Source organism: Rosa chinensis, chromosome 7, assembly GCF_002994745.2.
Source record: "Rosa chinensis cultivar Old Blush chromosome 7, RchiOBHm-V2, whole genome shotgun sequence".
Taxonomy (NCBI): Eukaryota; Viridiplantae; Streptophyta; class Magnoliopsida; order Rosales; family Rosaceae; genus Rosa; species Rosa chinensis.
Window position 1 is genome coordinate 22,519,312 of NC_037094.1, and position 13,961 is coordinate 22,533,272.

Genomic DNA, 13,961 nt, shown 5'->3' on the forward strand with positions numbered 1-13,961 from the left:
GTACTGCCAAACTCGCATCCTGTTTAGGATAGGAGAATCTAGCTGAATAGTATCAAAATAAAGGATATGCCTAATCTTAATAAAATTTTGAAATCTTGATTTTGACATGATTAGCTCAATAGTTCTTGAACTTCTTCATTTCTACAACAAAACAACTAGAACGTCAAACTTCAGCCTACGTCTATGACCTATAGTGTTTAGAAACCACCCGTATGAACCTTCTTTTTACCCCTTCCTTATGGTTTACTTGTGGTTAGCATTCATAAGTATTCCATCAAAGATGAAATCTGCACCCGTCTTAACCTGGAATTTCAATGCTAAGAAACCAGTCCCTCGTATTATCTTGGCAATTGTACACAGCCACAATGAAAACACCTTTCAAATGGGGAGGAATTGATTACCAGTGTGAGTCCATAATTTCGGCAAACTACAAGACATATTTGATGATGCAGAACTCACTATTGATTCAAAGCTTATCTTTCCTTTAATTTTTTAAGAATTAAACCATAGCGGATCTCCACTAGTCTTCTATGACCTCAAAAACTCACAGGTTCTGTCAAGGCATTGCATAGACTCACACCAGATATACCAGACTGTTGAAGGTAAAAGAAACGTAGTACTATCCATCGATAACCAATAGCAATTACAATATAAGGTCTATTACTTCTACAAGATATAATAGTGCTTCTTCACAGTTTCAGTGACATCCCAAGTGACCTTCATTCCTTTAGGGAACACAACCAAATTACCAGCCCCAATTTCAAAAGATCCTTCATGCCCGTCAACAATCACATTCACCTTCCCTCTAGCAGATATATAGCCTCTGTGAGTCGGTGGCTGTGACAGTCCATGGAAATCTTCCTGGACCACATCCCCATCTGTTAATGAATTCACAATTTACATTGCAAAAGAATAACAGCCTCTTGAAAACAATCAAGAAGAATGCCTCTAAACAACATCTATACGAACATGCATAAAAATTGAACTACAGTTGGGATACAGTAAAGAAGTGTGTCATCATCAGAGCGCTAACTAAATTTAGCCACGTTATTTAGTTAGCGCTCTCAATGTTAGCGCAAATTTAGATAGTTGCCTTAGCATTGATAAGGTACTTTTCTCTTGGTAAGGTACGCAAATGTAACATTTATACTCCTTTTCAGAAGCTAGTTTCTCATCCAGAAAAGTATGAAGAAAGAAACAAAACAAAACTCGACCAAGTAATTTGAAGGATCGGATTTCAATTTTTCTATAAATGTCTCCAAAAACCATAAGCATTTTCTCACTAATCAAACCAAAGTATTGATTAGTTATCATCACAATATAAACTTGGAAGAAAATATGAGAAAACGTAGAGGTAAAAAATAAAATAAAATTACAATTGGATTGTCCTAGGGCCATAGTAATTATAATTTGTTTTTATTTGATTATAACGTAAGGATTAGTGACATACCAAACTAATTGAGCAATGCGATTACCTTTAATTTTAGATGCGCGTCTTGCTATCTTTTATTATTTTCCTACTTTATAGATGCGTTTGTGCATGTTGTTATGCTTTATTGTTTTTCTTTCGATGTTTTTGCATCACTCCATGTACTTCTCAGTTTCACTTAATATAATTTGTCGTCTTTCCCTTAAAAAAAAAAATTTGAGCAATGCGATTGGACGAAAAGTTCATTAGATTGCTTGCATTCTCTTCCTGAATTCCTTTTTTTCACTTCATACAATAATACAGGCAAGCATTTACGCATTTTAGTCGAAACTAGGAGCTTCTCTCTAATATCCGGGCATCTGGCTAGTCGCCAAAAAGTTAGAAAAAAAAAATTGAAAGAATGCCGTCAGGAAATTAAATAAACACAAGGATCAACAGGCTTAGAACAAAAGTTGAAAGAGGATAAACCACGGAAACTCTGATGCCCCAAGTCAGAAAGATACCCGGGGGGGGGGGGGGGTCAAATTTTTTGTACAACTACAAGATACATTCTGATGCAGAACTCAAATGAAACAGACAGTTGCTCGTTTGTACTTGGAATGATTTGTCAACATTTGTACTTGAAAATCATAGATGCTAATAGTACCATACATTTGATACATCGCATGCTTACTTCTCCAAGCTATAATGCTTGTTCACGCCTTCAATGACATCCCAGGTGACCTTCATTCCTTTAGGGAACACAACCAAATCACCGGCCCCAATCTCAAAAGATCCTTCATGTCCGTCAACTTGTACATTCACCTTCCCCTTTAGCAGATACATAGTCTCTGTAGCAGTGAAACTCCATGGGAATTTGCTTGGACCACACTCCCACCTGGTCATGAATTCACAATTGGATCATTGCAAAAGACTAACAGGTTCTACAAAATAATCTAAGAACAGTACAGGGAACCTTTTCATATATATAAAACAAAATACCCGGTTAGATGGATGAATCTAATTGGCAATAGTAAGTAGATAATCTTCAATCAGATGTGAGTAAACTCTGACACTAATACCAATCTAATGCAGACTATTGGTGAGTATAAAAAGTACTGAAGGAAGAATCAACAAAAATAAATAACACCACATAGGCAGATGTAATACAAGCTAAATATGCTGCTGCAGCAGCAGCTGCAATTTAAGCATACTTACACGTCATACTACATGAGAGGATCAGATTCACAGGGAGAGCCACAAAAGGCATACAAATTCAACATATGAAAGTACTGGAACTTATTCCTTTTCAGTTATAATAATAAACACAAAGTCGTGACTTCCTGCAGTATCCTTTCTCAAGAGGAGAACAAGAATTTTTATCTAAGAAAAACATACAGCAGAAAAGCTAAAATTAACCAGTTTTGTTAAACAAGTGAAACAAGTTATCTTCCACATTGAGAACAAGAGTTGGGACAGCACCTCCTCAAGGTGCAATCCATATTGAAATAGTTACAGGATTAGCAAGATAACTCGTCATGAAATTAGAGCCTCACCACTGTGTGGCTTCGAAGAGAAATACAATATCATCCTATATTCTTCAACTTCGATCCACTGCTGGGCGAGGACCATGAATCTACCACATTTAGGGAAGGTTACCAGGTTACCTTAACCTGATGTGAAAGACCAAGCTTAGTTGAAATAAATGCAAATTGAATCGTAAAGTACTGAGAGAACTGGATTTTCTCTTGACATTAAGGCTTAATCGTATTCTACTTCACTACTCTCCATGCTTTTGATAAAAGAGTGTAAGTTAATGAGGTAGGCTATAATGTAACTTTGGTTCTCCTCTCCACAAGATATAGGCAGCCTCCATTTCTTGATCTATCATTAGTTTCTTTATCGCCATCGCCTTACAACTTTTTCATCCAGAACAGTATGAAAGAAAAATGAACTAACAAAATCTCTAAGCAGTAATGGAAGTGTCTGAAATTCTATAACTATCACCAATAACCATAAGAATTTTCACACTAGTCAAACCAAGCATACCCATCATCCAAAATATATAGCACAAATAAAAGCTCTACCCAGTAACTCAAGGATCTGAACTTCTACAACTATCTCGAAAAACCATAAGCATTTCAACACTAGTCGAATCAAGCATACCTATCATGCCAAATATTAGAAACAGAAACTCTACACTGTCACTGGACCTCTGATTTTCTCTGTCTCCAAAATTTACAGTAGCCAAACCAAGCAAACTCAATCACCCAAAATTATAGAAACAAAAACTCTGGTACTCTACTCAGTAGTTGAAGGATCCGATGTTCATCAACTATCATAAGGATTTTGTCAAATCAAGTATATGTACCACCCAAAATATTAGAAAATATATCCACCCAGAAATTGAAGGATCTGACTTTTCATAACTATCAACATAAACCATAACATTATCACACTAGTCCAACCAAGCATACCCATCATCTCAAAGTATTAGACACAAAAGCTCTACCCAGTAATCGAAGGACCTCTCCAAATACCATAAGCAGTTCCACCCTAGTCAAACCAAGCAATCATCATCCTAATTAGCAATAAACACCACCAGTGAGAGCCGACTTTCAATATCTACCTCCAAAAACCATAACCAATTTCATACTAGTCAAAACTAAGCATACCCATCATCCAAAATATTAGAAACAAAGATTTGTTGTAATCACAAACATAAAAGTTGAACCTTTTCAACTCAAGATGAAAAAGTAAAGGTAAAGAGACATACTTTGGCCATGTGGTGACTCCAAGCTCAGTCAGTTGGGATTGAGTTGGATTCTTTTCAACCTTGACTCCAAATGTGTTGGTGGCCATTGGGGTTTCTTGACTTTTTTCTTCAGACCCAGAGGAACTGGTTTCTTTTGGTGCTGGTGCTGTGGAATTGAGGGAGAGATACAGAGGGACTACAATTACTAGTATTAGAGATGCTGAGATGTAGAGGGATTGCTTAACTGGCTTTGTCAATAAAAATTGAAACATGGTCATCGATGTTTAGTATATCTGGGAACTGGGGGACTTCGGCTAAAGTATATCTTTTTCATTATTTTTTAGCGCGCTTTATTTATAGGCTGCTAATTACTATTCAATTTGCATCTTGACTTTTATACACACAAAATTATTGCCAAATTATTCACCACGGTCAAAAATTTTGTTAAATGGAGATGTGCCTAGTATGTATGGCTAATTTCAAAGTTTCTACAGGAACACATTTTTCTTTTTTTATAATTTCACATCATCAATAAAATATTTGGAACAGGTCCAAATAATACATTTAGGGTGAAAAAAATGAAAATACCTCTGTTGTTTATTTAAGTTGAGTTTCATGGAAAAAAATAATAATAATAGTAAATTGACAATAGAGTGTAAATCGGCAAAAATTATAATATAGAGGGTGTGGTGTATAGCTTATCAAAAATGAAAAGTCAAGGAACAGATTCCCATACATGAGAAAAGTAATGGGCAATTCGGCTATTTTACTTTTACAATTTCTTTTTTTTTGACAAGAATAATAGATTTTATTAATCCCAATAGATCTTTATATACTTGAGATCAAAATGGATAAGACGATGAAAGTTGTCGTTGTGGGGCAACAAACCAATTCCAAGATTTGGTCGTCAACAGTCACCGAGCCAACCCCAAAAGGTTGCCGCCGATTAGAGCAACGAGGCCAACTCCCTAAGAGGGTTGTCGCTGGTAGAGGCGAAGAAGCAAAACTCCAAAGATGTGAGCCACCATTTAAAGAGAGCTATTTTTTTTTTCCTCGACTGTATCCCTATGTTCAAACACTTTTTTTTTAGTTACAACTTTTTTCTTTTGTGTATGTCTTTGTTAACCTCATCCCACTCGATTTGAACACGTGACATTCACAGTATTAGTTGGATTAACTAACAAAAAAATCACATCTCACCAATAGAATAAGTTTAACAACACCCGAACCATATGTTGGCTATGTTGGTTTTTAACTTTATTCTTTAAAATAATTACAATATGACTATATGTCAAGCGAAATATCTTAATTACCCCTTAATGAATTCATAATCACCCTATCTTCAACATCAAATCTTCTTCTTCCTTTTTTTTTTTTTTTTTCGTCTTATCTTCCACTTATGTTTGTTAGTTTTCATTTTTATTTCCTCCTATACAATACAGATAAAACCATTCTCCTTATCTTCCCCACCCTCATCATCCAAGATCTTGTTTCAATACTCTAGCTCTATCGACAAATTAAATGTACTAATTTTCCCATAAAGTTGACCAATTCACTTATAATTAATTGGGAGAAAGCGAAATTGGCCTTCGCCTATTTTCATTTTGCTGAGCCTTGAACTGACAAAATGAGTCTTATTGAAATCATGGAAGGATCTCTAAGAAAAAAATTTGTGGAAAAGTTTCATTCTTTAATTTATGAAAGTGCAAATTATTTTGTGGTGGTTTTTTGCTTGATGATTTGCTTTATGTTTGAGAAACCGAACTCTATAAAGTTTCTCTTTCTAGAAATGGGTCTTTTTTGAAACCATGAAAAAAATCTGTCATTTGACTAAAGGAATTTAAATGACCATGTTTATCATTGTATATTCCTATAATCCTTGATTAATGATGTCGCTTTTGGGAAGCGACCAATTTAACCCTGAAATGTCATTAGTAGTATAAAGTAAATAGGGATCGTTCTATTCCGGGGATTGAGGGTACACCTGTCATTGTCAAACAATTAAACAATTAAAATTAAAACAAAGTATAATATTCACAAAGGTATTTACAATTATAAACATTATTTACGAAAATAGGGGGGATTTTTGGTTTTTGATTTTGGTTTTCGAAAATTAAACTAAGTTAAGAAAATAATTAAAATGCAAAAACATAACAAATACAAATGGGATGTGAGAACAAAGATCAAAGTCGAAACTCATGATTAAAATTGATTCAAGTTCATCATTGTTCATCATAGTCATGCAAGAGGAGTTGATCATGTGAAACGTTCAAAAGCAAACAATTTCCCATATTTTACTTTCAATGCTAATCAACCTAAGCGAAAGCACCTAGATTAATTCTATCAAACATGCAATCAAACCCTAGAAAGCTAGTCAATCATGTCATATTTAACGCATTAAGCACCTAGAAAGGCTATCAACTCAAATGTGCAACTTAGTATGAAAAAGTCCACCTAATTGCCATCTTCTTTGATTAAATTCGGTTTTTGTACAAAACCTTTACTACTTATCGATTCAAGAACACAAGACCAAAAAGTTGATCCATGTTCTCAAATTCGTAGCAACAATCACATAAAAACCCTAAATGTTTCGAACCATTCAAGATTATCATACAAAAGATTTCTATCATGCAAATTTAATCAAACACTCACACAAAAGCAACCATAAATCGCAATATATGAATCTGAAAATTAACAATTAATCATAAAATTTCAGAAAACAACACTTGTTCATACATATGTGTCAACTAAGGCAAAACCAACGAAAATACAAAGCAAAGGTACAAGGAGAATCGGATTACACCGTGATGAAGATGAGATGAATGAAGTGATGAATGGTCTCTTGAATTTCGAAAGCAATCTTCAAGGATGGTGATGGATGGTGTGCACGGCTTGACCTCTTCTTCCTTGGCCTTGCTTGAACTTCGTGGTTGCCCTAGAGGATGGAGATGAACACGGCTAGGCTAGAGAGAGTTTTCTGATTTTTCTTCAAAGTGTAAACGCAAAAGTGGGAACTAGGAGCCTTTTTGACGTTGAGAGAAGAGATGAATATATAGGGGACGGCTACTAGGTCTTCAAGCCGTGTAAAACCCTAGAGAAACTCACGGCAATAGCTTGCTTCCTCCACATAATTTCCTCCAATGGTTTCGTGCCACATAAGCCCTATGAGGTGGTGCAACCAATCACAAAATTCCAATATAAATTCCCTAAATAATCTTGCCGAAATATATAGAGATATTTTCTGATTTCCTTCACCAATTTCGGCAACAATATATTTAGAGAATAAAGGGGGACGAACCTAGACTCCTTTGAGAGCTTTTTGTGTTCAACACATATTCTCTTTCCTTTAAAAGCTCCCTAAGAAATCTCCACGAAATCTCTCTTGAATTTCTGATTTTCCACACGGCAAAACCCTAGTTTCTCTCTTCATTATCCCTTGGCCGAATTCTCTAGGGTTTCTCTTTTATTTTGCACGGCAATTGCTTGTTTCTCTCTTGCTTGGACGGCTAGGAGTCTCTAGGGTTTATCTCTTGATTTATTTCCATAAAAATAACCCTAGAAAATCTCCTTTTAATTTCTGATTTTCTTGGACGCCACCTCCTTGTTTCTCTCTTGCAAATTCACGGCAACAACAACTTTAGTGCTAGGGTTTGCGTCACAAACCCTAGTTCCATGGGCTTTGGTGGGCTTTTACCCAATTAGCCGAAAATCCAACAAGTCTTGAGAGTTTTTGGGCCTCCGTGCGTCACTTCTATGCCATGTCATCTTCCAACGTCACAACACTTTATTTTTCCATTTCTTTTTCATAGTAACGTTGGAAACTTCATTGGTGGGCTTTCCTCATTTTCGCAGGGTTTCCTGGTTGGACCAGGAAAGCTTATTTCTTCATTTCTGCTCAAATGTGTGGGCCATTTTCTCTCATGTTCGTTCGTCTTGATGTTCGCAAGCTCCTCTTTCCATTCGTGCGTTCATTTCCACTTTCTAGCTCGGAGGTCCTGAAAATAGAAACTAGTAAGAAAAATAGAAACTTCCCTAAAATGAAAAATGGCAACTTTCCTAAACTGAAAATGGGAAACTTTCTAAAAATGAAAAATAGAAACTACTGAAAATGGAAACTTACTAAAAATGATAAATAGAAACTACAAGAATAGAAACTTTCTACAAATAGGAACTTTCCCAATCAAAGAATGGAAACTTTCCTAAACAGGGTTTTATTAAGGAAATAACGCAGAAAATGCAGGGAAAAGCAAGTAAAACGTCGCATTAAAATGCTCCTATCAATTAAATATGAATTAACATTCTGTTGGCGTAGTCTTACCCAACAACTTGATTACAGTGTCTATATAAGTATATGGTGTCTTCGAGGCTGAAGTTATCAATCAAATTTAGACGATCGTACATAGGATGTAGTGATTAGGAAGAAAAGAGATTGTCGAACACACCATTAATGAATGAAAACGAAATTTGCAAGCGAATGGATTTTCGAGCAGACAAAAGAATGAAAAAGAAATTTGAGAGTTAATAATTATTTTTTGAGTTTTTTGTTTGTTTGAACAAGTGAATGAACCACGGAACCAATGAACAAAAACTTGCGATTGAATGAATGAAAAAAATTACACATCGAATGAATAAATGAAAAAAATCAGGACATTTAGAATCTTATAGAGAGCATCTATGACTCGTCAACCTATCACTAATGCGGAGGTGGTCAACAACTTTTGAACCTAGAATTATGATAAAGGGCCCAATAGTAAATGCAGTAATAACTAATCATCGTGATTCAAGGAATAAGTGAGGAGTAACAGCACGTCATTGGGTCAAGATGAGTGGAGTAAGGCCCAAGGCATGACCTCGAGGTGTGTGGCGCAAGTTACTTAAGACTTGCAACCAAATTATGAGCTCGAAATTTACTATGCAACGATTCGCTTATAAATAGAAGACTCGATAGCCAGTGCTTCTTGTCAAAACAGGTACTGTTGTAACATGTAAATGCTTTATGTATAGTTGTTTAACTATTTTGTTTGACAATTCAGACCTATACAGTTGGGCATATTGAGCTGAATTAAGCTCCAGCTCTTTCATCAAGTCCCTTTGCACTTTCATCCATCCATCTTCATCAGTGTTACCCAACAATGAAGCGATGGACCTGAAGCCACATTGACCATTATTTGCCCCGTCCTTAATATCAAGGATGCGTGACCTCAATACAGTTGCACATGCACCTACAAACTTAATTGGCATGTGATATACCTATAATAAAGAGTTAGTATAAGACTACAAAAAAGGTATTAAATTGACTAGATTCAGTTACGGATATTGGGATATAAATTATACATTCTCCGTTGATTGTTTCTCTTGTTTTAAATGCAGTATAGGAGTACCACTAATTAATGAATTGCGCTCTGCAGATTCAACAATCTCATACAAGGGAGGATCAGAAGGAGCAAATTTATCTTTCTCCTTTTACAAAACTTAAATGTCTTCATCCCGAAACCAAACTCTGCTTTCTTTCTTAAAGATTCCATATCAAGTTTCCTCCAATAAGGATCGATGTACTCCAGTGTAATAGGTTGATCGCCTCTCTTGTACATTGCGATTTCATGAGCACACGGTAACCCATGAGTACACCATATGGCACAATCACAAACACTTCCTTTAATTGTATTGACCAACTTATTTTGATGCTAGATTAGATTTAAGGCGACAAGAGAAACAGCCGCACAGAGCTCCTTAAACTCAGGGATCCTAAACTCATCTACATTCACCATTGTGAAACAACTCCAAAATGAAGCTTTGATTTTGGTACTTAATTAGTAACTTAAGCCCATTATTTATCTATTGGAGTGATTCGTTCAGTTGATTTTTTTTTTACTGCCATAGGTAAGTTTCCAATAACATTTTCTTCTGCTTCTTAAAATGTTGTTTCTTCCTTGTTGAAGTAGAAAACAAGTGCTATTTAATTATAACAACAACTAAGATTATCTAAACAAGAAAGTGGATGTTTATTTCTACAATATACATGGCCTACTTGAGCGAGTTTGCAACTATAAAGTACATAAACGCATTTGTCCATAACCAAGAGTATGACATATATTCAAGGATCGATGTTAGGATACTTACTAAAGTCATCACATATTTACAGTAACCACAAGTCGAAAGTGGCTGCGGAAGAGGATGATATTAGCATGTCCAGCTTCCTTAAAAATAAATCAAACTCATCCTTCAACTCATCATTCGAATCAAATACATCCTCGTAACTCATCCTCCATAGGCTGCTGGATATTGTCCTTCAACACATTCTTCTCCCTTGATTTTTCCTTTGAAGAGAATCTATCAGGAAATGAAAGATCTGCCCTTGAGTACCAAGTTGTATGAGTATGGAATCCTTTAATAACCGTCAACTCCAAATCATCATCAATATCTAGCTTGTAGGGATTGTTCCAGTTAGGGATTGAGGGTAAACCTGCAATTAACGACAAGACTAAGTATTATTCATAATAATTATCAAAATTATTCAAGGGGATTAAAAGATATATATAAAAAAAAAAGGGAGTTCGAATTATAATCTAACCTAATGATCAATTAAACCAAGAATCAAAGTAGAATTAGGCGAATGGATGAGTTAGAAACGTAATTAACAACCACTAAACATGTTGAACATATTACTAACCCTAGATTACGAATCTCAAAGTGCATAGAAAGATATCAATCATGAAACAATGATGAACGCATACAATGTCCCTTATTTTACTTCCCTAAATTATCTAGCAAGATGAACGCACCAATACTAAGCCTATTGAATATGCAATCAAGGTATAAAACACTATCCTATCAATATCGTACTTAATGCATTAAGAATGAATGGAAGTTTGATCAATTTTAGAAAAGCAAATAATGTGGAACACCTACCTTACATGCAATCCTAATTTTTTATTTAACTTTCATCCAAAAGCCTTATTACTTATGAATCAAGAACACGAAACACTGTTTTCTTAAATCTAGAAACAATTATATGCTTATATCCTAAGTATGCATCCAAAGAACACATGCAATCATATTAAAGATATCCATATGCACAAAATCAACAATCATTCATAAACACAAAGTGAAATCGAAGATTAAGAATCAATTCATAAACTTCACCACACGATTAAGGTACGACAGTCTTTCTTTAACTACAAAACTTTAATCTCACAAAGTTAAGAATCCTAAATAACAAAACAGAAACATGTTTTGAATTACAAGAGAAGAAACCGTACGTAGTGTAAATAAAGTGGTCATTGTCACACTTTTGAAGTATTCAAGCATGCAAGAGGAGCTTCAAGGTGATGTCCACGGCTTGAGGATGGCGGCTATGGAAGAGGAGGACCACGACTTCTTGGCTTGAGGAGAGGAGGCCAATTTAATTATGAAAATTGAAACATGACCTCATCGATGCCAAATTCATACTCTGGTAATATTCAAGCACTCATTTTAATTTTCTTTTTTTGCATACATTATGTTTAACTTCATAATTTTCAACTTGTACTTAACTCCAGTAATGAAGAGTTCTTACATAAGGATACAGTGAGTCAAAAAGCTTCCATTTAAGTTCTTAGTTTTGTGGATCTCATGCTCATGTCGATTTCATTAGTAGTTGAGAAAGACTACGATGAGCATTCCTATGTTAGGCGCCACGTTATTTAAAACTCGTATTGAATATTAATATTTGAGATGATAAAAGCAAAACAAAACAAATCTTGATGATTACATGCCATTATAGTAGGAGTTATGCAACAAAATTATAAATAATTTCAGATATAATTCAAAAGCCTATAACAATCACTGTACTGAGCCGATTGGTTATATGCAAGTTACGAAGCTTAGAATTGTGTTCTTGTCATGAACCTATAGTAATCTTCCATATCACACAGTGTTGAGAGAAAATTTCACGACATTTTCTTTTTGTTGCTTGCTGTTTCATTCTTGAAGAACATTGACACGTACAAATTATACAAAGTATTCATTTGCAACTATATTATGGGGGTGGATCCTTGGACACCTAAATTATAGTTAAGATTATACTCCAGATCTTGTCCAATAAATCTAATAGCAATTAATGGTTAAGATTAATGACAAGTTATTAATTTAAAAAAAAAATACAATATAAAATATCAAATCGGATAATTATGTATTAATATTTTTCTTTTTCTCTCTCGTTTCTAAATTCCTCCTAATTAAATTTTTTTTAATAACTATCCTGTTTTGGAATATCAATAATTACCAAAATCAGGAATTTCAACTCCTTCGTTATTCCTCATCTTCTCTTCGAGGAGTTGAGCTCTTTATCACTAAAGCATATTGTGAAAATTCTGACATTGTTGGTGACCAACTCTGTCTTATGGATTGGCCTCTTAGAGATATTTATTATTCCACGTAGTCATACTTGGTTGCTTCTCATATATTTCGTTATGTTGCTTGGATGCTATGGGCTTCTATTAATGGTTGAAGTTGGTTTATACAATTTCCAACTTGTCCTCAAGAAGCATTATTGTTGCAACATAACATAGTTGAGGCTAAGGATAGAATATTTGAAGCAGAAAGTGATCAATGTGGGTGGTTGCGATTGATGTTGTGACTAGAGTTAAGGGCAACATACTGAAGATATGCACTAAGAGTATGATGAATTTGGTTGTGCTCTGCTATCTTAACGAGGAAAGAGGTGAGAAAGAGCTAGAGGAGAGATTGATACTCAAATAAATTTTCATCGTGCGGTGTCAAAGATTTTATCTGATTAATTTTATTTTCTTTTCTCTGCAGTAGATGAGTTTCAATAGGGAAACAATTATCCTGTTAATTGTATTCCACATCTAAATAGTAATAATTAAATTTTATTATCTTTAATAAATAGTTTTTTTAAAAATTATTTTTTTGATCAAAAGTTAATAAATAGATAAAATTTCGTCCTAGAACGAGCCTCCATACGTGGCTCATTTGGTTTCTCTTCGTGCCTTTCCTATTTCTAGTCTAGCGACTCCTTCGCCGAGGCAAGCTTTGGTCTCGTTGTGGTGAGGTGAGTGTAGCCGGACGGGGAGTACCTTTTTCTTACTCATCCGATGAGGGGTTTAGGTTGGACATTGTTGTGGTCGAATGCTTGGCTCGTTTTGGATCCGTTTGGATTCGTTTTGGGGGAGGAGGTCATGAGCTCGAAGCTGCTAGCTTGGATTTCAAAGGGAGGTGGAGAGACTGTGTGTTCCATCAGGGCGAGATTCCATGGGGAGCGGGTTTGGCGGCTCGAATCTTGATTGATTCGGCTTTGGCATGTTTGCAGCTTTCTTCAACTTGGGCGGCGATGGTGCTTCGTTGGCGGGTGGGCGTCAGACTGGGTCGATGGAGGCGGATTCTACGGTGGCGTTGGTGCAGGTTTTTGGGGTCTATCATCTTCATTGGAGCATTGGCTTGGGATTGTGGTGGTGGACTTAGTGTGTTGGGCTCCAGGTGTTGGGCCTTGGCTTTTGGTCAGTCTACTAGTTTTGTTGGGCTTAGACTACTCTGAGCTACCAATGTCAAAATAAAGTAGTCTTCTGTGTACTATTCTTTGCCCATGAACCAGGGCCATATTAATGCATGTACTCTTTATCTCAAAAAAGAAGAAGTTTTTCTTTTTTGAAAAGTGAATTCATTGAAACTTTAACGATTACAATCGTTTAGAATGGCATCCCGAAAAATCTTGGGAGCAGACACAAACCATAAATGTGATGCGCCCAAAAGCAAGCGCATAATTTAACCCTGAAATGTCATTAGTAGTACGTAATAAAT

General features: G+C 35.5%; 1 protein-coding gene across 1 annotated transcript; it reads right to left on the minus strand.

Moving 5' to 3' along the window:
* Positions 1-1,954: 1,954 nt before the first annotated feature.
* On the minus strand, positions 1,955-4,485 carry LOC112175677. The gene is made up of 2 exons (XM_024313400.2): positions 4,185-4,485; positions 1,955-2,306 (listed from the first exon to the last, which is right to left on the minus strand). The coding sequence occupies exons 1-2, from the start codon at positions 4,439-4,441 to the stop codon at positions 2,099-2,101; spliced, it is 465 nt and encodes a 154-aa protein (XP_024169168.1). The 5' UTR covers positions 4,442-4,485; the 3' UTR covers positions 1,955-2,098.
* Positions 4,486-13,961: the final 9,476 nt, after the last annotated feature.

What these genes read in the sequence shown, in the direction of transcription:
- LOC112175677 (XM_024313400.2), bottom strand. Translation starts at nt 4,441, where the DNA reads ATGACCATGTTTCAATTTTTATTGACAAAGCCAGTTAAGCAATCCCTC. An exon ending in GGAGTCACCACATGGCCAAA is followed by an intron (nt 2,307 to 4,184) that starts GTATGTCTCTTT and finishes ATTCATGACCAG; the next exon opens with GTGGGAGTGTGGTCCAAGCA.